The sequence below is a fragment of the Microtus oregoni genome, unplaced genomic scaffold, assembly GCF_018167655.1.
Source record: "Microtus oregoni isolate MIOR12 unplaced genomic scaffold, Mior012 000001F_ref0000356, whole genome shotgun sequence".
Classification (NCBI taxonomy): domain Eukaryota; kingdom Metazoa; phylum Chordata; class Mammalia; order Rodentia; family Cricetidae; genus Microtus; species Microtus oregoni.
Window position 1 is genome coordinate 37,044,791 of NW_024543060.1, and position 25,922 is coordinate 37,070,712.

The window sequence follows — 25,922 nt, forward strand, 5'->3', positions numbered from 1 at the left end:
CCATTTCTAATAATCTGTGTAGCATCAGTCTTACCGGGAAAGATTCTAGCCTACGTCCATCCTGGGTCGGAGCTTCATCGCGTGTGCCTCAGAGAGCAGAGCTCTCGCGTCCGCCAGGGGAGAGGGGAGCGTAGCATCTCTCTGAGCTCTCTTCCTCTTCCTCCCAGCATTCTGTTCTGTTTACTCCTCCCACCTATGTTTTAACCTATCAGGGCCAGGCAGTTTCTTTATTGCTTAACCAATGAAATCAACAGATTGATATATGACACTCCCACATCACTGCTGTATCTTTATTGCCATTGAATTCTAGAAAGTCTTTAATTTCTTCTTTAATTTCTGTCTTGACTCATTTTCCATTCAGTGGAGAGCTATTCAGTTTACATGAGTTTGTAAACTTTCTGTTATTTCTGTTGTTGATACCCAGTTTTAATCCATAATGGTCTGATAGAATGCAGATATTATTCAGTTTTCTTGTATCTGTTGAGACTTGCTTGTGTCTGAGTATTCTGTCAATTTTGGCGAAAGTTCCATGAGATACTCTTACTCTTCGGTGGTGATCCCATTTTTGCCTATGGTTTCCCCTTTACTGCACACCTGCATGTCGGACTTTCCTGCCTCTGTGGTCTTGCTGTCCTTCCCTGCATCTGTCTAACTGGACTGGGCACCATCATGTGGACCTGTTCAGTGACCACCTCAGCTCAGCTCAGCTTTATCTTTGAATCCAGGGAGTGTCTCTCATGTTCTTTGTTTCCGTAGATGGTGTGACTGTTTGCTTCCTTTCTCCACTCCCGTGTTCCCTGGTTAGTAAATGTCTCCACTTTAGCACAGAGACACCTCATTGTACCCATTCTGACCAAATGTTCTGAGCACACTTTAGTGAGGACCACATCTCTCTATATCTGCTGGGGAAGCCTCCTTAGTTATTGTTCCAGCCGTCAGTCTGTATGTCATTTCGTCCGTCTGTGTGGCTGTCATCGCAAAATACATACCTAATTGTAATGGTCTCCTTGTCAAAGTCCTATTCTCACTGTGAGGTACATAGCATGCCTGAGACAGTATCTTCAACTCTAGCGGTGTCTTTAGGTGCAGCTCTTCTCATTTGTGCCCTCGGCCTTGGCCTGAACATTTGCCTCCCTAGGCTGGAGACTTGGCTTTCCTGCTCTTGCACTTTCACGGGTGTTTTCTCTTTCTAGAATGGCATTTTGGCACACAAAGCCTATGACCCAGCCATGGTTCCACCCCTTCCATGGCTGCGCCCCTGCCACGGCTCCACCCCTGCCACGGCCCCTTTATGCCATGTCTTCTGTTGGAACCTCTGCTCCCTGTCTGAGCTTTGTTCCGACTGCACTATCCAATTTGCTTCACTGCCTTCCTGCCTTGCTTTATTTCCCTGCCTGTCTGCTTCTCTTCTGTCATGTCATAGCTGCTATTTAGAAATTAGAGTGGGAGGGAGGGGTGAACATCTCCCGTATTTTCTTCCTCTCAGTATCTGTAGCATCTGGTCCTTTCTAGTGTGATAGTGGGTGCCCACACAAGTGAGGGAGAAATGAATTTTACAAAGCAGGTGGGAGCATAGGGCTGGGCATACTTCCCAGTGTGAGTGGGGAGCCCGAGAGTCTGCAGCATTTGTCTTTGAGAGATCCAGCAGCCGCTAGGAACTGACCTGTGTTGGTTTCTGTATCTCTTGGCAAATACTGAATGGCTCTGAATGTGTTTTGTAAATATTGACGGTCTGTATCATTTTGTAGGCTTCCTCCCTCCCTCCCTCCCTCTCTCCTTCCCTCCCTCCCTCCCTCCCTCCCTCCTTTCCTCCTTTCCTCCCTCCTTTACTCTCAGAGTCACACAGGACTTTGCCTACAAAGATTGACATGACAGTTGGCCAGCACCACAAGGCAAAAACCATAGGAAATGACAGAGATTATACGTATAGCTATTTGAGAAGAGAGGCCATGAGCTAAAAGATAGAAGGTCATTACGTACTTAGAAAACGAGTGTGTGTAACGTTTAGTAAAATTTGCTGATAGAGTTTTTACTAAAATGCCTGTATTTGCACCACAAATCCTACCCACCTGGAGCCCACTGACGCTAGGTCACCTGCTTTCTTTAAGGGGTCCCTAGGAGACTGCTGCGGTAAGAGTTGGCCCAGTGTCTGCATGCTGCAGCTTTGCCTGTGCGTGTTACTGCAGTGAGGGGGGCAGGGATAGAGATCAGGGCTATGCTCAGAATAAACGTGAAGCACTGAGAGACACCCTGGGAGAGATCAAAGGTCTGTCCTCCAGGGCTTCTTTACCTGATTAAATAACACAGATGCCTTGTAATGGACAGCTGTGTGCGTGTGTGTGTGTGTGTGTGTGTGTGTGTGCGCGCGCGCGCGTGTGTGTGTGTGTGAATCCTTTGAACAGGACTGAAGTTCTGAACTTGTGAGAGATTTTGGAAGATGTTGACTTTTCAAGATTGAGGAAACCCTCTTGGCCTTTTGTGTGGTTTGCTGCCAACTGGTTTGTGTTTTCATTTTAACTGGGCAGCCCAGAATTTTTCAGTTACCCCAGACAGTGACTCCCTGCTAATTTTTGCAGGTTTGTTTCCCCAGTCACAGATTCTCACCATTAACAAGATAATAATCATTAACAGCGAGTCACAAGATTAATCCCGGTTAAGTTCAGTGATATAGTAGCTGTGTTCTACAGGCTTTTCCCCTCACTGAATCTGTTGCTGGCTTGAAATGTCTTGTTATACTTATCTCTGTCGTCAGAGACGTTAAGGAACTGCTTAAAATACTGTAGCTGTTAAACCAGGAGTGGTAAGATAGTTTTAAAGTCAAGAGATGTGAGTCCGTTTCCCATTTTTAACATTATTAGTGTGTGCCGTCTGCTGCTCCATTCCTTAATAATGGCTTAGGAGCTTCTAGCGATGCTTCTCTCCACGTGAGAGAAAGGGTGAAAACAGCTGTCTAGAGGGCATTTGATGGCATTAGTTGCTTCCCTTGTTATTTATGTGTTTGGGTGGGGTAGCTCTGTGATTATATGCCATGTGTGCTTTTGTAAAACCGTGGGGGCCAGAAGAGGACTTCAGATCCGCTGGTGCTGGAGATAGGGGGTGGTTGTGAGCCCCTGGGCATGGGTGCTGCCCCTCAAGCTCAGGTCCTCAGGAAGAGCAGCCCCCCCACTCTCCCCCCCCCCCCCACTGTCTCTCTCGCCATGTATGTCTTGGTTTTTGAAGTCCCAGCTTTGTGTAGAGCCGACCTCTGGAGGATCATCACAGAGACTTTAATTAGATTATGTTTTTCTTTCGTGTGAATTGGGTTACATTGATTCTTCAGTTTGATTTTGACATTGTGCACAGACTTGTATGCAGTAAAATCTGAATCGTCTCTGTATTTTTGTATGTTTGGGCAAAGCTGATTGAAGGAAGGTAGGACTATTCATGTTTCTGGAAACTTCTCTCTCATCCACACAATAATTCTTTGGGGGTGGGAGGCAAAACCTGTAAGTTCTTTCTGAAACTGACCATTGTCCACCATCCTCTTGTGATTGTCTTACTGTCATCTCTGGAGGACTCACCTAGGATTTTTTTTCTTGTAGTTACGTACAATAAGGTAGAAAAATAATTTCGTAAATATCCATTTTTCAAGTTTAAAAACTCTGGAGATGCACAGAAAATAAATGAGCCAATGACTAAGTACATCTGACTTTTTCTCCAAAGAGTTTAAATTGAATGAAAAGCACAGCCCATAGCATCTCCATTTTTTTCTCACAGATAAACTTTTCCTCAGAATAGTGGTAGAGGAAAATTGTAGTTGAGTTTGTCACCCATTCTCTGCCCTGGTAAGATTGTCTTCCTCCTCTTAGGGTCATTTTGGCCATCTTCGAGTATCTGACAAGTTAACATCTTCATACTAAGACAGTCAGCTCTGCTAGCTGGGTGTGATGGCATCCGTCTGTAATCCCAGCACTTTGGCCATAGAAACAGGATCTCAGGAGTCAAGGCCAGCCTCAGCTACGTAGTAAGTTTGAGGCTAGTGTGTGCTGTATGAGTAGGAACAAACAAAATTAATCCCAAGTTAACAAAATCAGAAATATTATTTGAATGAAGACATAAACTGCCCCCTTTAAATGCCCTGTTTGTTAGTTACGTATAAAAGTCTCTGTTGCAGCTCTTCAGCTCCACAGAGAGGAGTGAGGAGGAAGCCTCTCTTCCGCCTGCCCCTTGCTCCCTTTCCCTCCCCTCCCCATCACAGCCTTGGGCACTAATAGAGCAACATTGTTTGGAGAGATTCTGTCTACAATAATTCTACTCCCTCTCCCTAAATGCCAATTGCTTGCTGAAGAACAATCCAGAATGCTCTTTCTTGCAATAGATGCTATTTGTGTTCTTAGCTGGGGTCTTGCTGTCATAGCCACAATAACTGTGCCATTGTGTGGGGAGGCTGGGTCACTGTGGTTATTGTGCAGAATTACGAACGCTGTTTACTTGTGATCTGTTGTCCCCTGCATCTGTGGGCGAGAACACGAAGTCATTGTAGTTTGCCTGGCGAGCGATCAAACTCCTATAAAATACCATTGTCTGTTAAGAAAGTTAGTGGTCACAAAGAACTATTGACTTTGTTTTTTCGGTATAGAATTTGTAACGGCAGACACCCAGTAATAGAGACTGGAGATTGTAAGGCCAGCTATCCGTGTGTGTGTGTGTGCTGCGTGTTCTCTGCAGTTCTGCAATATATCTGGGGTCAAGTTAGAGCCAAGGTCCCTAGGGTCCCTGTCCACTCTGACGCAGAGCGAAAATTGCTGAAGCACAGACACGCAGGTTGACTAGGGGCATGATGGACCCATGTCAGTTAGGACCAGATCTCATGGCACTGTCTCCCAGGCAACCTGAGGATTCTGAATGTTATTGTAAATAGTTACTTTGTTGCCTTTTTTTTTTTAACCTATATAGAAAATAAAACCACATTTATATAATTGAAGTCACATCCAAAGACTCTGGACTGAAGGAAGGGGAAGCACTGTGCTCTTTTAAATGACTCTGGTGGGATTTTCAAGCTCTGCAGGATCCCGGTGTTACAGCTCAACGTTTGCTTAGCTCTCCCCATCCTGCTGTCCACATTGAGCAATTTTCAGCCGTGGGTACGGGTGCTCATTAGCGCCCACCTTAGAAAGGTCCCGGGAATGCCCTTCAAAGTTGTCAAATGTTTAGGCTGACTTTGTTTCTCCTTTCTTCTTTCTGGGTCTGAATAATCAATCGCCTTTGGAAAAGTAAACTCTGACCACCGTAGTGGTTTGCCTGCCGTGGCGGTGACTCTGGAAATGTTTGCGGCTCAACCAGGGTTTTGTCATGTGGGGTCTTTTCCATGAGCTTAAAATTAACAAGGAGGAGGTAATTTTGAGGGAAAGAAACCAGTTAGGATGCTGTGTGTGATAACTGAAGAATTTGATGCTGTGTTGATTATTGGCACAATTCGTTTATGGTTTTTTAATTTCACATCAAAATACCAATTTGATAGTCTGCCTTTAAAAATTGCATGCACACCGCTTGTTATCTGCAGAAAGTCTGTAGAGTCTTATAAAAGAAAGGCCATCACTGGTCGTCTCGGCCACTGCCATCTAAGTTTGCTGTTGTGATGTGTTGGTGGGGACCAATTGCTATGGCGTGTGTACCCCTTCACCAAAGCTCATCTGAAACCCAAGGGTGTTGGAACACAGCAGGCCTTATGAGTTTGTCTTGCAATCCAAATACAATTTTCTATATAAAATTAAAACAATAGATTTATTGAATTTGTATGAGTGTTTTTCTGCATGTGTCTGTGTATGTCACAAGCATGCCTGGTACTCACAGATGTCAGAAACTCTCCAGACCTGGTGTTAAGAATGACTGTGAGCCACCATGGGGGCACTGGAATCACAAGGTCTCTACAAGAGCAACAAGTGCTCTTAATTGCTGAGCCATCTCTCCAGACACATTTATATAAAATTCTTTGATCAGTATGTTCTTAAATTAACTGCATTGAAGTGAACAAAGCAATTGTTTAGGGCTCTAAATAGTCAATATTAAGAACAAGTCCCCAGACTTCTAGAAACTTCAAGTTTTTTATTCTTGCTTTGACCTTTTGGTATTGTTTGTGATCAGAAAACAATTTTTATTCAGAAATGGAAATTTTTTCTGATGTATAAATTTGAGTTTTCCCTTTTATACACTCACATTGACTTTCATCGGACTGAGACAGATTTGCTGTTTCTCAGTGGTTGTGTGAATGGGGCCTCACTCAGAAATGGCCCGGTTTCTCACATTTTCCCTTGGATAAATGGAAGTTGGTTAAAATATGAAAAATTGCTTTGTTTTCCTTCCTTAAAGCAATGTCCTTTTGTCCCTCTGATGGACCAGCACCTGCCCATGTGGAACTAACCTCTGTGTGTTTGCTTCTGTGACAGCGAGCCGATGGCGGAGCCTCTTCTCCTCACCTGCCTCCCTGGCTTTCCCCTATAGTCCTGTTGCGAGACTCAGCCCTTATAGCAATGGCATTAGCACTCCCAGCTCCTCTAAAACCTCCAACAAAGCAATACTAACACCCGAAAGAACAGGTAATATTTCAACTTCCTGACCAGCTGCTTGCTTTGCTACTTAAGTCACGAAACACAACTCACAGCCTTGGGGATCCCGAGAGTGACCTGGTGTCACGGAGGCGATGCCACACGCTTACTCTGGGAAGAGAGCACATACATCCGTGTGCTCGCTTACTGCTTGGTCTCAGCCATGCTCGGTAGACCATCTGCCCTCTTTAGCAAATGCCCAGCATTGGATGGGTTGTGAACACAGTTTAGGTAGTTTTGTACTGATTTTAAAGTCACGTGGCTTTATGTCATTTTTCTAAACAGCCTGTGTTTTCTGTTAGCATTTTAAATCCTGGCTTCAGGAGAAGGAATGGTTGTATTGGATTGTCACAAGATTGGTCTCACGGCTGCCTTTCTTGTCTCAGCGCTGGCGCGAATCTGACCCACAACGCTCTTTCATCTGGCTCGCCCTTGCTTGCTTCATTTATCTTAACCTATGGATTACTTTTCACTGGGTCTCAGCAAGATGCCCGCGATTATTTACTGCTCTAAATTATGATGTGTGTATGTTTTTACATAAATGTGTCTTTTATGCAGGACCTTTTCCACAAATGACACTACTGTGTCTGCCCACTAAAAATGGACTAGTGTTAAATTTAATAGTGAAATATATAATCAGTTGTTGCCAGAGACATATATTTGATTATCAGTTAAAAGTGTGCATTGTGTGTATGTATTTACATACATATGTATGCGTGCATGTATACTCAAACGCCACACCCTTAGATTTGGGCATTAATTTTTTTAGTGGACAGTACAGGATGATTGTGTTTTCTTTCTACAAGTTGTATTTTAAAAGAGAAAGCAGTAAATTACTTCATACTTAGGAATTATGAACATGTAAGATGTATTTATTGTTTGTCAAATGGCAACATGTCAGTCTTTGTGTGACATCATGTAAACAAAAGTGCCACTTGTATATGAATTATAGCAATGCATGCTTACCATTTTCCTAAATAATAACTATTAGTATTATAACATTATCCTCTGTGTTTCAGGTTACCCCTCCAGGGGCTCCCCTCTCAGTCCCCAGTCGTCCATTGACAGTGAGCTGAGTACTTCAGAGCTGGAAGATGATTCTATATCCATGGGATATAAGTTACAGGACCTCACTGATGTTCAGATCATGGCTCGCCTGCAAGAAGAGAGTATGTTCTTTTTAATCAAGGGGCATGAGGTTTCCACTTAGACTATCAGTGATGGGTGGAGTAGGTAATCAACTGGATTCTGTGTTCTGTGTCACCTTCCTCTGTGGCTGGAAGAGTTCCATGTCCAAGGGCTGAAGAATATTGTAGGCGCTCGCCATACTCTCGGGGTCGTACTGATTCTTGGAGACCATAGGTATTCTTGAACATTTCTCTCAGAGCGGTAGAAGTATGTGTTCACATAAAAATCTATACACACACACATTCTCAGCATCTGTGTTTGCAATAGTCTCTATCAGTTACTTTTCTCTTGTTGTGGTCAAACAACATAGCCACAGGCAACTCAAGGGAAAGAGAATTTACTTTGCCAATAGTTCTAGAGGGTTGAGAGCCCATCGTGGCTTGATGGAAGCATGGTAGCAAGAATTAGGCATGGTTGCAGGAGAAAGAAGCTGGGAGATCACATCTTTAGCAACAAACTGGAAGCAGAGAGTGAACTGGATTGGGACACGATTATGAATTCTCAAGGCTTGCCTCTAGTGAAGTACTTCCTCTCCAGCAGGGCTCAAGCTCCTAAATATCCCCAGACAGAACCTCCAATGGGGACCGAGTATCCAAATGCCTGAGCCTAGGGAAGACACTTCTTCATTCCACCAGTCTCTAACCGGACCGTGTTTAGATGCCCTTCAGCAATGAGTGGTTAAATAAGGGCTGTCTGTCCATACTGTGGAATAGTACTCATCCACAGCCAGGAGCAAGCTGTAGAGAGGACATCTCGGGTGAGCTCCAGGGAATCGTAAAAGTGAAGGCAAGATACACAAGAGATGATATGCAGTGTGATGCCGTTTGTGTACCATTTTGAAATGATAGAACTTTAGAAACGCAGGATGTTGGTGGATGGGGGTGGGGCTGGGGTCTTGGAAAGGAGAGGGCAGCAGATGTGCTCCTAAAGGGTAACACAAAGGATTTCCATGGTATGGAACTGTTCTCTTCTATATACATTTTGAATGGCATAAAAGTGTGTAGCTGGTAAATTTATAAATAGTTAATATAAACCTGTATATACATAAAGAAATGAAAAACTGAATAAAATGAGTAGATTATATCACTGTTAATACATTGTTATGCTAATCCATAAATTTGTAAAACTCTTGGGAGCTTGGTGAAGTACTAGTATTATTTCCTGGAACTTTGTGGGGCTCTCTAGTGATCTTTAAAAAGTTCAATTAAAATGGCCTTAAAATGCTCCCGGGTAAATAACTGAGGGACTACTAGAAATGGGGCACTCTATTAAGTGTCAATGTGAAGTACTTCAGAAGCACTGGTGCTGTATGTCAAGGGCACGACAAGATGGACATCACACAACCGGGCAAAGCTTGTTTTCAGGTTGTCTTTTCAGGCCAGTATAGTGGAAATAGTTAAACATACAAATTTCTTACTTTTACAATTAGTTAAGACTACTATGAAAAACTAGGTGATACTTACGGAGGGTTTAGTAAGATATATGTTGAAGATCAAGGTGATTATTTTGTATCATTAATAGTAAATTTAAGTGCTCAGTCTAAGCGTGGTAAATGATTGGATGTCAGTTTCAGTCAGATATTAAGTAATCCCAAAGAGATAGACAATGTTAAATACTGAAAAAGTTGCAGATTTTCTTTTTTCTTTTAAAGTCATTTTGAAGATGACCTAAGACCACTGAAGCATTAAAACATGACCAGACTATGAAGGAAACACTAGCTAGTAACAAAAGAATACAGGAGTGGTGACCTTGCCAGACAATATTTGCACCCCAGGTTCTAGAGGGCACAGGTTCCTTACTATGTCAGGGATTAGTTTTTTTTTTTCTAATTGTTCTAATCACAGGGGACTATAATTATAGTGAAGATTTCTTCCTAACTCTGTTTTTCTAACTATTTCCAAACTTGAAAGGGGGTAATTTGGAGAATTGTATAGGTAGCTGATGTGGGATTTTCCTCTGTACCATTGATTAATAAAGAAACTGCTTTGGACCTATAGCAAGGCAGAACTTAGGTAGGCAGGGAAAGCTAGGTTGAATGCTGGGAGAAAGAAGGGTGGAGTCAGGGAGAAGCCATGTAGCTCCCACTGGAGACAGACACCAAAACATTACCGGATAAGCCACAGGCACGTGACGATACACAGATTAATGGATATGGTTGAAATTAATATGTAAGATTTAGCCAATAAGAAGCTAGAGCTCATGGGTCAAACAGTGAATTAATTAATACAGTTTCTGCGTGATGGGGGCTGAGCAGCTGGGGACCACAAGTGGCCCTCTCCTACTAGAGGTAGTGATGTTTACAGTCATGGCAGGTAGGTCTGCCCTTTATTGGAGGGGGAATATGTCTTTTTCAGTGTTGACTGAGTTAACATTAGACATGTGTCTGGTAGATAAATGTATGTTTTTGTTTGTGTTGAAGGGGGAAATTTAATAACTTGAAACAAATTATGGTGTACACTTGTTTGAGTAATTTATTGTCATTTTTCCAATAAAAACATGAATTGTTGGTTTCAACCAGGTCTCAGGCAAGACTATGCTTCCACGTCAGCGTCCGTGTCCAGACACAGCTCCAGTGTGTCACTGAGTTCAGGAAAAAAAGGGACATGTAGCGATCAAGAATACGACCGGTACAGCTTGGAGGACGAGGAAGAATTTGATCATTTGCCACCACCTCAGCCTCGCCTTCCGAGGTGTTCGCCTTTCCAAAGAGGGATTCCCCACTCACAGACTTTTTCCAGCATCCGCGATTGCAGGAGGAGCCCCAGTTCCCAGTATTTTCCTTCAAATAATTTCCAGCAGCCACAGTATTATTCACCTCAAGCCCAAACTCCAGATCAGCAACCAAATAGGACCAACGGAGGTAGGTTGTGCCATACCGTCAACACATCGCTGGCAGGTGTTTCTTGGATCTAACTTCATCCCTATCAGTTTGGTCTAAATTTACATCTAAAATTGACCATCTTCTAGTTATGTCTCAGCTTTATAGATTTCTGACTTCAGAAAGACTACCGTGATGATCCCACCTCAGAATCACACTGAGATGTGGAGACCTTTTTGTGTATTTGTGTGTGCACAGCGCACACACACACTCATGCACATGTATTCACTTAGAGGTCAATGGCTGTTGGCTTCATTAATGATTCTTCACCTTAGTTTTTGAGACCAGGTATCCCACTGAATCTGGAACTTGCTGCTGTGGCTATATTGGCTGCCTGACAGGCCCTGGTGTGTCTGTTTGCTTTCCTAGAGCTGAGATTATAGGAATTCTTTTTATTTGGGTGCTGGTGGATCTGAACTCAGGTTCTCATGCTTTGTGATGCCTGTGTTTTACTGACTGCCCATGTTTTACTGACTGAGCCATCTCTCCAGCTCTCGAGTGTGGAAATCTTTATGTTGCTGTTTGTCCTACTGTTTGTAGGGAGCCAGTATTGTGCAGCCTGAGGACTTCATGGCTGAGCTCCATGTAGTTGAAGGCCCCGTGTTGCATTGATAACATCAATAGCCTCTTACTGTGGGTTTTAGCGCAGACTGATAGGAAGTGTTGACAATGAGGCTTTGGGAGGATGCTGCTCTTGCACACTCGGACGAGGGGAGTCTATTAAAGCAGGCTTCAGATGCCTAACTTTAAGTTAATATCTGTGAAGCAGTAGGATTGGAGAGACGGGGCTATGTGGCATGTCAGTGAAAAGTTCATCTGTAGTGTTAGTGTGATGGGGTATAATTCTCTTTCATATTCTTTTTTTACAATTTTCTTTCTCATATTCCAAGGAATTAGACTCTATGACTACTGAGAACCACAGAGGGAACATGCATGTAGTGTCCTAAGGCTGGTGTGTGTGTGTGTGTGTGTGTGTGTGTGTGCGCGCGTGTGTGCGTGTGCACACGTATGCATGCACATGTGTGTATGCGTGCATGCATGCATGTGTGTATGTGTATGTAGAAGGTCCATGCAGAGCCTAGAAAACTGGAAGAAACTACTTAACTTGCTTTGAACCTCTATAGTTAGAGCCTTTAATTATCAAAGCCTACCATTTCCCAAAGTCTAGAAGTAAACAAATATATTTGAATGTCACCAAGGTGACTACAAATTGGATTACTGATCAGATGCTGCACATTCTAGTTTCATTGTTTCTTCTGCCATACTTGTGTTATCCCGGAAACCGGAAGTTAGTCTGAAAGTATTTAAAGCATTATATTCTGAGTTTCTCTCTTGAGAGTCTCAGATTTTAAGTTTAAGGTCTGGCTAAAGAGAGTCATAACAGTAAAGCTCTGAATGGCAGCCAGATGGCGCTACATTCTCCGTGCTTACTGGATACAGTGTCACAGTTTAAAGATGTTTCCCAGCACCGCAGTTTGAGTTTGCCATGCAGCTGCTGACTCTGCATCTTGGCTGCTGTCTTCGTTTAAGTCACTATTTCTGCGGTGAAACTCTGTGACTAAAAAGCACGTTGAGGAGAAAGGGCTTATTTGGCTTACACTTCCACATTGCTGTTCAAGTAAGTCGGGTTAGGAACCTGGAGGCAGGAGCTGATGCAGAGGTCATGGAGGAGTGCTGCTTATGGCTTGTTCCTCGTGGCTTTCTCAGCCTGCTTTCTTTTAGAACCCAGGACTACCAGCTTAGGGATGGCACCACCCACAGTGGGCTAGACCCTCCCCCAGCGATGATCACTAATTGAAAGAAGGCCTTACAGTTGGAGCTCATGGGGACATCTCCTCAACTGAGGTTCCTTCCCCTCTAATAACTCTAGCTTGGGCCAAGTTGATACACAAAACACATCACTATTAAGCCACAACCTGTCCTTTCTTATTCATCCCCAAGATGTCACATTAAAAACATAAATAAATTTGAAAGTCCCACAGTCTTTACAAATTCAAACACATTAAAATTCCAGTCCCTTTAAAATAACCAATTTCTTAAAATCTACAGTCTCATCTCTCAACTCTGGGCTCCAGTAATACTTTCCTACTCCAGGAGGGAAAGATCAGGCTGGACAAAGTCAAATCAAATCAAAGCAGAACCAGATTCCAACCATCCAATGTCTGGGATCCACTCCTGATCTTCACTTCTCTGCCACTTCCCTCTCTGCACACACAGCTTCCCTTCTTGGCTCTGGCTGGGCTGGCTCACTGCACTGCTGCTGCTGTTTTTGGTGGTCATCCCATGGTATTTGCATGTACAAAACTCTGGAGTCTTCAGCTGCCACGGAGGCTGCACCCCTTCACTAATACCTTCTCCTGTACTCTCACAGTTCCAAGCCTCAGTTTCTTACCATGACCCCTTCATGCCTTAAAAGCGGGGACCGCCTGGGTGACTCCTACACATTACCCAGTCTGGCTGCCAACATGAGGCACAATTTTGGCCGCCTCTGGAACACAGCTTCGCTGGGGTCTCAGGAATCGCTTCCCAGACTTCACTTCAGAGATACTGGTTTCTTCTTGATCATTGCTTATTTCTTAGTGCCAGCTGACCAGCATCAAGTACCCCATTAAAGCACAGCTTCACTTTGGTAGTCCTGATATCTTGTTAATCACAGCTGACTCTTAAGCCCCAGCTAACTGGAACTAAAAGATGTTAATTCAGAATAACAAATGGCCCCGAAAGAGTCTTCAAGCTTCCCTCTGAAACTTCACAAGCCAGAGCTCCATCCTCTGTACCGCTCTCAACATTTTTCTCCCAAGTTCCCACAGAACACAAAGAACTCTTAACACTCAATAGCTCTTCTAGCCCAAAGTCCCAAAGTCCTTCCACAGTCCTCGCTAAAACATACTCAGGTCTGTCACAGCAATACCCCGCTCCTGGTACCAGTTATTCTTGGTTAGGGTTTCTATTGCTGTGAAACACCTGACCCAAAGGCAACTTGGGGAAGAAAAGGTTTATTTGGCTTACACTATAGTCCATCACTGAAGGAAGTCAGGACAGGAACTCAAGCAGTTTTGGAATCTGGAGGCAGAAGCTGATGCAGAGGCTGCAGAGGGGAGCTGCTTACTGCCTTGCTTCACAGGGCTTGCTCAGCTTGCTTGCTTATAAAACTCAGAACACCAGCCCAGCGGTGGCACCACCCACCATGGCCTGGTGATGATCACCTATTGAGAAAACGCCTTATAGCTGGATCTCATCAAGGCATCTCCTCTACTGAGGCTCCTTCCTCTCTGATAACTCTAGCTTGAATCAAGTTGACACCCAAACCCAGACAGTACAACTGGTATCGTCAGTGGGATTGTTCCCTTCCGTGCCGCTGCCTGTCCTACCTTAGAAAAGGGATAACCCTTTGGTCAAACACCATTCGGAAAGGATTAGGTTTCCCTGAAGCCCATGCTACGATGCTGCTCGCAGGCAAACAGGCACGTACTCCAGCCAGGGTCTGGTTGTGAATTTTCAGGTTCTGCATGCGAGGGGGCATGGAATGCAAAGGTATTTTTCCAGATGTGCTTCTGATGAATCCGCTTCGTGGCTGAGAGCACAGGCTGTGAAGTCAGCGGGGCCTGAGTCCAGTCCTGCCTTCCCACACAGCCCGTCCACGCTGAAGTTTCTCAGGTCACTGAACTTTGGTTTTCTAAGCTGCCAAGCAAAGCAGAGATAACATGTGACTTTCAGAAAACATCTCTGTAATTTCCCATCAAGCCATCTGGTGTCTCTCCCAACTTTAATACATTATGAGGAATAAATTAAATAATAAATACTACATTGCCTGGAGTAGATATGCTGAATAAAATTTCTCTCCCACTCCACCTACACTTTTTTGAACATTTTTAAAACATATGGCTCAGATATCTGAGCCTCCGTTTGTTACCATAGAATGTCATTTGAACCAACTTATGAAAGAAAAATGGTAACTTTGAGAATATCCAGTACTTTACTCAACCCCTAAAACAATATAAGTGGGAGGGAATAACTACTAGCTATTGGTTCTATTTTTAAAAATAGTAAAAAGTTTAAAAGAGGACATGAAGTTGGGATCCTGGAGTAAACTGGAGCAGGGAAGGGAGTAGATATGATAAAGAAACATTATATACATGTATAAAATTTTTAAACAATAAGATGTTATTTTTAAAATGTACTGAATTTTGTATAATTATCGTGATGAAATATACCTCACTCAAACTAAACCCAACTGGCATGGTAGCACACACCTTTAATTCTAGCATTGGGGAGGCAGAGGCAGGTGGATCAATAAGTTCAAGACCAGCTTGGTATATGATGAGTTCTAGGCCAGCCACACCTACATAGTGATATGATATTTGTCTTTCTGGGTCTGGGTTACCTCACTCACTGTTCATAGCAGCATTGTTTGTCATAGCCAGAACCTAGAAACAACCTAAATGCCCTTGACTGAAGAATGAATAAGGAAAATGTGGTACATTTACACAGCAGAAAAAAATAATGACATCTTGAAATTTGCAGGCAAATGGATGGAGCTAGAAAATACCATATAGAAATAAAATTTTAAAATATTGTTTTTGTGGCTCGTACACTATCTAATTTCAAAAGTGAAAGCTCATAAAGGTTCTTCATGCATTTTTTGGGGAATCATTGAATTGGGACTTGTTTGTCAGACAGTAAATGCTTCATCAGATAACAGAAGTAACTAACCTTAGTAGATTCTTTCCCACTCTCCTGTACTCTTTCAGGGTTTGAGGAGTGGGATGCAGTCATTGGTAGCACAGTGACCTTCCGTGGGGGGGGAGGAGGCCTGTGTTGGCAGGTGAAACTACTCTCCTTGATTCCTGAGCTGTCTGTGCTCCACAATAGGCTGAGTTCTGCTGCCCCCTGACCCTGAGCATCTGAATTCTATTCTCAGTCTCTTTCTTCTGCTGTTTATTGGCCCTTGAAGATAAAATCTCTGATTTCTTAAGAAGATGAAATTAGGACATTACTTTTTAGTCCTTGGACTTTAAAGTGTGTGAGTACATTCCAGATTGTTTGCCAGTGAAGTGAACCATATTTCCTGATGGTCTGATTCAACCACAGGCCACAGCTCAGCCCACAGTGTCCTAAGGATTTGTATTCAGACAGCTTATTAGTAAGGGCATATTTCAGGATTATGGAGTTAGGAAATTGGCTTGCAACCCAAATGTGAGTAAAGACTGCTTTTAAAGATCCGTGTGTCTTGATTAATGGAGATTAGCCACACATGATGTATGTACCTTATCTGGATCATGGGTTGGGGAGGGAATGTAATAAATGGCATTCTTGAGATATTTGGAAGATTTTTGCTTATGAATTATGATGCTCCTGTGCTTAAATGTGATAACAAGTATTGTGATTCTATAGACATTTCTTCCTCTTAGGAGATCCAGATGCATTTAGGGTTAAAGTATCAAGAGTGTCTGAAGCTTTCATACAGTTGGAAGTAAACAGATGTACATGTTACGATGAACTAACTATGGCAGAATGGAAAGAGCTGGTAGCTCCAGGAAGAAAACATGCATGTGCTCATGGTATAGTCTTTCATTGCTGTGTTTAAAACTTTTATGGGAGATTTTTGCAAATAAATACATTTAAGTTTGTTTTATTTAATTAGCAATTAATTAATTAATACTACTGGGAATGCAACCTAGGGCCCAACCTGTGCTAGACAAACCATTCTACCACTGAGCCACAGTATCGACTCCTGGAATTAAAATTTCAAAAAGTAGAAGCTCAATTTTCTAATAAATAGTATATGATTGTTTCCCTCTGCTTCTATGCTATATAAAACAATATATGGTGAAAATAGTCTCATACTGATGTAGGTTCTTCTTCTCACCAGTTTGGTGGTGTTCAAGAGACCTAGCTGTGGTTTTTTTTTTAAATGTCTTGCTTTTATCACATACTCTGCACACACACACACACACACACACACACACACACACACCCTTTGTTGACTATTTTAAGTGCCTGCTGTATGGGGCTGGGGCCTTTAATAGGAATGGGAAGATTTAAGACATACTATTAAAAATAGACCTCTCATAGGGTTGGGTGTGAAGGTCATTGATAGAGTGCGTGCTGTACTTGAGAAGCCTTGGGCTTATTCTCAACTCTGGGGGTCAGGGAAGCCTCGAGGTGGTCTTCCCTGAATCCAAGGTTTGTTTTCTGTGCATTATTACCCTGTGTACTGAGTTCAGAAGATAGTAAATGGAAAGCATCAGAAGTGGATTGTGCTGGCTAGTTTTAGTAACTAGAGAGAAGGAAGCCTAGATTGAGAAAATGCCTCCATAAGTTTGGGCTATAGGGCCAGATGGTCACATATTCCTTTAATCCCTGCATTGGGAGGCAGAGGCAGGTAGATCACTGAGTTTGAGGCCAGCCTGGTTTGCAGAGCTAGTTCCAGGACAGCTACTACAGAGAAACCCTATTTTGAAAAAAACAAAGAGGAAGAATCGGCCTGTGGGCAAGATTGCAGAGTGTTTTCTTAGTGATTGATGGGGGAAGGTCCATCCCATTGTGGGCGGGGCCACCCCTGAGTCCTGGATTCTATATATGGTGCCTCTCCATGGTCTCTGCATCAGTTCCTGCCTCCAGGTTCCTACCCTGTTTGAATTCCTGTTCTGACTTCCTTCCATGATGAACAGTGATGTGGAAGTTGTAAGCTGAATAAATCCCTTCCTCCGCAGCTTGCTTTTAGTCATGGTGTTTCATCACAGCACTAGCAACCCTAACTAAGACATAAACAGTAGGTTTTAAATAATTTTTACTATCGACTTGTTCTAAAATTTTAATCGATCCTTTATTATAGGTATGAAAGTGCAAGAAAAACAGTATGCGTGTTTTGGAACTATAACTATCAATGGTTTTAGATAGCTGGGATATTGGAAGGAATCTTCTGAGAGCAGTAGGAAATGACTATAATGGAAAAAGTAATCAGGAGACAGGAGAGTCTATGGCAGGAGGCGGGGAGGTGGGAGCGGCAGATTCCGCAGCCAGCAGGTGTGTAGAAGAGCCCCTCTGTGAAGCAGGAGTTGAATATATTCTTAATGTATTAACGTGGGTTTGCAGGTTGGCTTAACTACTTTCCAAAATCCCTTGTTGTACATATGTATTATGTAATGTGCTTTTTACACTTGCTTGATTATCTGTCGGTTCCTAGACTACACCAAAGAGCAAACCGTTGCTAGACAGAGGTAGAGTTGGGGAATATAAGCAGTGAAGATGCTGTAGTTTATCAGGAGAGAAATGTGAAGTGCTCTGGTTTGATTTTCAGTCCATCATGAGGAGTCAAGTATGTCACTGGTTTCTGATTTAGCTTGAAAAATAAAGTGACCATGAGACGTATGTCCTGTTATGCATACTCCAGTGTATATTAGAGTATATTTTGTGGAGATAATTCTTAACAGATTTTAGTGAAGAAAAGAATTCCTGCAAATTTAGGCATTACCATGTTTGTGATCTTTCAAAATTTCAGCTCTACTCTACTTTTCAAAATGTTATTCGTTAATATTTAATTTCCTTCACTTTGGAGAAACTGAATTTAAGTTCATGTTAATTTTTCTCTCTAGGATTGATAATGGAACAAACAATAAGAAGTGCTGGTTTAAACCATAAGTTCAGTGAGATTTAGAAACTGGTGGGCTCATTCATTTGGCATCCCTAGTGTATATAGACTACTTGGCATTTAGTCTCTGCACCATAAGTATTTCTTCTCTTCATTCCTTCCGTCCATTGGTACGGCCTGAATGGCAGTACTGGGGCATCGATCGGGAGATAAGTCTTGTGTCTGTTGAGCCTATAATCTGGAGGCCTAATCTGACCCTTGTTCAGAATTTTAGGCTTTGGGATTGCGATAAAATGGATTGGAAGTAGAGCTGAGCTCGGTGTGTCCCCGTGTTTGAGAAAAGTGTGGCAGGGTCCCTGGAAACCAATGAAGTGGATTGTGTGGAAATGGTGACAGAAAAGGGCCGTGACCTGTGTGATGGTGGCCGGCCTGATGAGTATTAGAACTGACAGGATCTGGGGTCTGAAGTCCAAAAGGAGGGGAGTAGGCCAAGCTGAAATGGAAAGGGATGAAGTTCAGTTTAGTGCTTGGTCCGGGTTGGCCTCAGTGGCCGGATGTCCCACTTGATGGTAATGGGGCAGGCGGAGGTTCAGTAAAGAACCAATTACCTTCAACAGATGTTTGGCACTTTCAAATCTGAGCCAGGCTGTTTATGTGTAACTCTCTGTCACCTTCTGGTGGCAGAAAACTCACCTAGCAGGAAAGAAACAAAATCAGGCCATTCAGTCTTTTGGTCTTTCCCCTGGAGTGTGCAAACCGCTTGCATACTGGGAGGGTTAACACTGTGAAGAAGTTAATTCAACTTGTGGCCATCATAAGACAGTTTAGATTGAAATTTAAAGGAGGAGGGGAATTTTATTAATTTATTCCATTTTGACGTGTTAGCAAAAGATTTAGTTAGTGTTGGTTTTGACTCTCATATTATTTTTTAAATTAGCATGTGCCTTTATTTTTAGTGTTTTCATTTCTAAATGACTCCAAGGTTAATTTCAAACCTTATCTGATGTAGTGTTATGCACTTACGGTGTATAACAAACAGCAAGTTGATTAGGATGCTGTGTTTTCTCTTGTCAACAACGTATCTGTTAGCATTTTCTAGGGTGTATATTGCCCTTACAAGAGGTCAGTTCTTAGCCCGTTTGCTATTTTCTGTGTGCCACTGATCAAAATGACAGTTTTACTTATTTACTTTTGAAAGCACATGTTCTGATTGGAGGGGCATTCATGTGTGGTTTTTAACTTAAGAAAAACCCGTTCTTCTTTTAGATAAGCTACGAAGAAGTATGCCTAACCTGGCCCGGACACCAAGCACCGCAGCAGTCAGCAGCAACCTTAGCTCTCCCGTGACCGTGAGGAGCAGTCAGAGTTTTGACTCCAGCTTGCATGGAGCTGGAAGTGGGATCTCAAGGGTACCATCCTGCAGTAAGTGTAACCCAGTGATGGTGCTGATCATTCTAATTAGTCAAAACACCAGTAGGAAAAACTTAGTTTCCCATTGCTTTTTTCTTTCACTTAGGCACATGAGAGAGGCTTTTCTCCGTCTTGTAACTTAGTTTTCACTATAATCTAGCAGTATTTCCTCCAGGGTTCATGTTGCCAGTTGCTACTACTAATAAGTTATAGGGCACCTTCACACCCCAGGATAACAGACCTGCAAAGTAATCACGAGTTTGATCATTATACAAACCTCTTACCCATGCAGACTCTCTTCTTTCGGTCAGTCAGTCTGTCAACTTTATTAGAGAGAAGCGCTCTAGTTTGGTCCAGCCGTTACTTTGGTCACATTATTTTTTTTACCATTCCGAGCATTTCCCCCCAAAGATGATCTATTTTAGTGTGTCTAAGGTACTTTGTATCTCTTCCATCCCAGTATACCACAGGGTCGTTGCTCACTTACTGTCTGTCTTCCCCGTCAATGAGCGATGTAGTGTTAACCCTGGTGTGTGCTTTTCAGGAAGAAAGATGTGTTTAGTTCACGTTTTCAGAGGAACTTTTTGGTCCATGGTGGCTCTATTGTTTTGTGCCTGAGACAAGGGAGATGTTAATGAACTTGTGGAGAAGATGGCTGCCCAGTTCACATTGGCAAGGACACAGAAGATAAACAGGGAGTGGCTATATTCCTTCAGTGACCTACCCCATGACCTGCCTCTTCCACTCACAAGTCCTAAAATTTCTGTCACCTTCAAAATAGCAACCAAGCCTTTGACACCTATGCCTGTGGGTACCCTTTTGTATTTGAACAATAATATTTTGTCCCTGGCCAGCTCTTGTTCATTTGGTAATACAAAAGATTTTTAACCTATCTCCATAAATTCCCATGGTCTTCACAGTTCTTAAAGTGCTCAGAGCTCCAAGTTCAAAGTCCCCCCACGACCTAAGCCTTGAATCTGTGGCTTAGATTCAAGCCACGTTGAATCTGTGGGTCACTTTTGGGTGTGTTGGTGCATGTTTAGTGTTCTGCGTAATATAGAATAGTCTTTCATTGATTTCTATCTTTGGTAATTTGAGAGACTTCACATCTCTCAAATTAACCTTACTTCCAAGTATTTAATTATTTATTTTTTGCAAATAGTATTTTACTTCAAATTTAGCTTCCTCTAGTTTCTTGGTGTATTAATTTCCTTGTTTCTATAAGAGAACACAATTAAGGATGGGAGCGTTATCTTGGCTCACAAATTGAGAGTGTAGCCTATCATGGGAGGAAGGCATGGAGCAGGTGACCAGTCACATTACAACTGCACAGGGGGGTGAATGCTGGTACTCAGCCAGCCGCCCTCTTTCTCTGCTGCCCAGGACCCACCCTATAGGATGGCACTGTCCATGTTTAGGATAGGTCTTTCCTCCTCAATTAAACCTTTCTAGAAAAATGCTCATTAATACACCAGACATGTGTTTCCATGGTGATTTTAGTCTGCTTAAGTTGACAGGGAAGAGCAACTGTTACAGATGACATTTAGAATATAGTTGATCATTGTATTTTGGTATAATATCTAGGGACCCGGCTGAATTCACTTACCTTAACAGTTGAGGTACTCTATATATACCCAACCTAGTTGTTCATAGTATCAACAAAGCATAATGGAGAATGTTCGGTCTTCCACCATCAGGAAAACAGATAATTATGACATTATATATCATAGCATGTGGTATTCATATCAGCATTATATGGGATAAAGGAATCCAGACACAGAAAGAAACGTAGGATGTGATTCCGATGTCGAACTGGCCAGAGTGTGATGAGGGAGGGAATGTGTTATCTTTGGAGGTGTTTCCCTGGGAGGCAGCGTGTGGCCATCTGTGAGGACTTAGTGAAGCTGTGTGTCTTGAGATGGGGACACTAATGTGTTCCCTGTAGAAAGTCACCAACATATGTGCTTAAGGTTTATTATACATAGTGCTTTAAAGGAAGTTGAGCCAGATTCACATATTGAACTGTGTTTTAATTAACAGACCTTTTTCCATTTAAAATCTATTAACAAAAAATTTTTGCACGAAGGCTAAACTGTGCCTCTTCATCCTTAGAGAAAAGGAGCACAAACTTAAATATTTCTGCCTGTTTATTGCTCTTGACTGTAAAATGATCCCCAATGTTGAGAAAAACTTAAGGCTTGTTACTCAGGTTGCTTGCTTCGTTTTACAGATTTTTGCCACTGCTACAAAGGTCAAAATCGTGCTTTTTTAATTAAGTGGTTACTAAGGGCTTTAGGTACAAAGGCTTTAAGCAGCTTTAGTGAATTTAGTTTTCAGATAAACCCTGAGATAGTGTCATAATGAATGCTACTTAAGGAATGTGCCTACAAACATCACCCCGACTTCCTCAATAATTAAAGCTATTAAATTGTCCCCATGTTTTGTTTTCACGAGGCTATCCTCAGAGCAACTATCAAGAAATGCTAATGGGGTCTGGAGAGATGGCTCAGTTGTTGAGAGCACTTCCTGTTTGTCTAGTAGACACAGTCCCCTGCATTCACATCAGGTGGCTTATAGCCATCTGGTGCACACACGCTGGCGTGCACATACACACACACACACACACAAATAAATAAATAAATAAATAAATAAATAAATAAAAATAGCAGCTCTTAAAAGGAATCCTAATAATTTCTAAGCAAACACAAATTTGTCTTGAAATAATTCAGAGTCTCTTAAATTTTCTAGAAGGAAAAACATTGTGTGTAGAATTGCCTTCTAAATTCAGCTGACCTTTGAGCAGCACATATTTGATCTGAGCAGGTCCTTTTATACCTCTTTTTTTTCATGAGATTTGAAAAAAAAATTTGAATAAGCTTGCAGGTAAATATTGCAATTTAGAAAAATTGAGAAAGTTGAAAAGAATATGTAATTAATGTATAAAGATAGATGCTATTGTATTTTTAGTATTTAATACCATAAATATCTTCAAATCTGTTATAAACAGTTGAAGTTCTAATTTACATGGATAAAAAATAAAAAAAAATAATTTACGTGCACACTTATAAACCATACGCAACCCCATATGCCAGGGAAACTCAAACAAATATAAAGTTCCATGTAAATCCTAATTATTTTACGTATAATCTGACAATGTTAATTGATAAGGCTTTGTGTTAAGGGGGGGATACTGATGTAAGTTTGGGGAAATCACAAGTTATGACCTGGTTTTTGCCCTTCATGTTATTCATGGGTCAGGTGTATTTAGGCATAGTGTTGCTGACAGACAGAATGGGAGACCTTCATCGGGGGAGTTTCCCTAATGTGTGTGCTCATGCTTGTTTAGAACCTGTCCATCACTTACCTCTTCAGACAGTGTAGTTTCCTCTGGATGTGAACAAAACACATCTAACTGGGAGGCAGTTGAGAGTCCTTCACACAGCTTTCCTTGTCTCCTGCAGTCCCATCACCAGGACAGATTCAGCACAGAGTTCACAGCGTGGGGCATTTCCCGGTGCCTGTCCGGCAGCCCCTGAAAGCCACAGCCTACGTGAGTCCAACCGTTCAAGGCAGCAGCAGCGTGCCTTCGTCCAACAGCATGCAGCTGTATGGCAGCACGGGAATCCCTACTCCCAACAAAGCTGCAGCGTCTGGGATCCTGGGCCGCAGTGCCCTTCCAAGACCTTCACTGGCAATAAATGGGAGCAACCTGCCTCGGAGCAAAATTGCACAACCTGTCAGAAGGTAAGAATAACTTCAGTTGTAGTTTATTTAGTTCAGATAACTTTCTATACTTGGACATTCAGAATGTATGCAGGTCAGCCTCACTTTTCTCCGGCTAAGTTTAATCATCGCTCACTCTCCCTAACGGCTCACCCCGGGTCTCTCTTTCTCAGTTAGGTCTCTGTGTAGTCAGATTGGCCTTTCTCCCTCCTCATCCTTGTCCCTCCACCCATCCATAGAGCTTTTCGTCCCGCTGCCCCAAGTTCCCTGTGGTTTGATTCCTCCCTCCTCAGGTCTGTGCTCACGAAGATGCCTCTGTCCAAGGTTTGAAGCATCTTAATTTCATTCATCAGGAACTGGTCAGTTTGTATTGGTAAATTCCAGATGACTCTGGCAATTTTTTTTTTCTCAGCTTAAAACTATCAAATTCCTTCTAAGGGTACATTTTAGACAAGGGTGGTGATAGTAAATCATGGCTCATTTTCCTTCGTAGATGCAGAGATGTACCATGTTTATGTCTGGACAGAATTATGTGACTTTTATAGTCATTGTTGGGGACCTCCATTTTTTTTTCCTGAAGAAACACACACACACACACACACACACACACACACACCCCTTGAAGGAGGAAGATTTCTACTCTCAGTACAATCAGAGAGTATGAGAGAGTCTGTTTCCTTCAAACTTGAGAAAACATTGGGTTTTCTAAATTTACTTTTTCAATATTTTTCAAGCTCTTTGCTACTACGAAAGAAAAATCTTTATTTCAACAGCTAACAATGTGTGCCTGAGCTTATATATCTAATCAAGTTGCTCTATGTTTTAAACTGCCTTCACCTTTTCCTTCTCTGTCATAAACCTTTCCATGTATTGAAAGTTCACTTGTGTGCATGGGACACCGGTGGCCTTGTGTTCTGGCCTCGGGCTCCAGCAGATGGGCACGCACTCTGAGAACCCAGAAAGCTGTAACTTGACACACATTTGGGACAGGGCCAACAGCTTGTCGTGACTGAATGGAGGAGCTGATGGGAGAGGGGAGCAGCGTGATGGGACCCTGGGGATTATTAACGGCCCCTCTGCTTTCCTCCTCTCCTCCTAGTTTCCTGCAGCCCCCGAAGCCCCTGTCTTCGCTCAGCACACTGAGGGATGGGAACTGGAGAGACGGCTGCTACTGATGCCGTCTTATGGACCCTTGAAGAATAAGACAGAAGTGAAAATGAGGGTTGTGTTACCTAGCTGGCTGGGTAACAGAGGATGCTGGGATATTCTTCCCCTTTCACACGTTAACATGCATACTGCGTTGTTTTTCCATGGACCAATCACAGAGACTAATGATTGCACTTATTCTCTGCCCGAGATACCGCGGCATTCTCAAACCCACGGCTGCGGTATCGTGACACTTAGATCTAGGAAGTTTTTGTAGAACTGCTCTGTACCTGAATACTTTTTGAGAGACTTGAGACGTATCAATAATGCTTTGCCATATGAGGTTTTTAAAGTACCTTGTTCGTTTTACTTATATGTTCTGAACATCTTTCCATTACACGTTCTACATTTTAATACATTGCATATTTACAACTAGGTTCTATGACATGGTTTGAATTTTAATTTTTTTATAGTTTACAGGAATTTTATTTTTTGTGCCTATTTCTTTTTATGCCTATGTAAACCACTATGGAACAACTTAAAATTTGTGCCATAAAAATATTTTTGTGGTAAGGTACTATTTTTTTAGCTCTCGGGATATATCAGCAAAAATACACCATACAATTTGAGACATAATTTTACGTTGAATGAGCACAATTTAATCTAAAGCATTGCAAGGAGACAGCCAGACGGCAGAGTTAAACGGTCTTGTCTTTTTCATTGTTAATTTATTGTCTTACATGAGTTTCATATTTATGACGATATCACAAGCACATTGCACTTAAGACCTGCAATGTTTGCTACTCAACCACAATTGATTTTCAATACTTTATTACAAAGGATGAAACTGTAATGTTTTATTAACGATGCTTCTGGAAATGGATGCATTTTAAAGCAAATAAATCTTTTTGATAGACCTTTTACAAAACCCATTTGCACTAACGAATGCTTTCTTATGGTCTGTGACTTACTATTTGTTACTGTGTACACTGCTGTTTTGGAATGTTCGGAAATAAAGACTCTATTTCAGCAATATCAGGTCACGCATGAGTGTGCAGCCTCAAAAGGGAGACCTCCCTGCTCGTTTCGTTGCAGCTGTAAAAGCAGGCACTGTGGCCATGCTCCTGGATAAGGTCATTGCGGAGACACTTAGAAAACCCATGTCATGAATACTGCGTTTTCTTTTTGTTTTTCTGAAATGCGTTTGATAGGAGGTACACGGCTTTTAGTTTTGTGACCAGACTTGGTCTCAGAAAAGCCACTAGAGCTGAAGTAGCTTGCTGGCAGGACATATGTACAAATGAACTGTGTATGTGGGGATTGGAATAGCCATTGGGGGGGTTGGATTTGCAGGCTTTCTCAGAATCAGGGAAATCTCAAATCGCTGTTCTGGATAATC

The 25,922-nt window shown here is 42.3% G+C and overlaps 1 protein-coding gene across 2 annotated transcripts in view; it reads left to right on the forward strand.

Moving 5' to 3' along the window:
* The window catches only part of Slain1 (SLAIN motif family member 1), a 42,107-nt gene extending 16,560 nt beyond the window's left edge, over positions 1-25,547 (forward strand). The window contains exons 3-8 of one of the 2 annotated variants that reach the window (XM_041663482.1): positions 6,426-6,575; positions 7,604-7,753; positions 10,291-10,632; positions 19,511-19,666; positions 23,116-23,398; positions 24,477-25,547. In XM_041663482.1, the coding sequence (XP_041519416.1) occupies positions 6,426-6,575; positions 7,604-7,753; positions 10,291-10,632; positions 19,511-19,666; positions 23,116-23,398; positions 24,477-24,552 (1,157 nt within the window). In that variant the 3' untranslated portion in view covers positions 24,553-25,547. The remainder of the gene's footprint in view (positions 1-6,425; positions 6,576-7,603; positions 7,754-10,290; positions 10,633-19,510; positions 19,667-23,115; positions 23,399-24,476) is intronic. The other variant, XM_041663488.1, reaches the window with a different exon arrangement.
* The last annotated feature ends 375 nt before the right edge of the window (positions 25,548-25,922 follow it).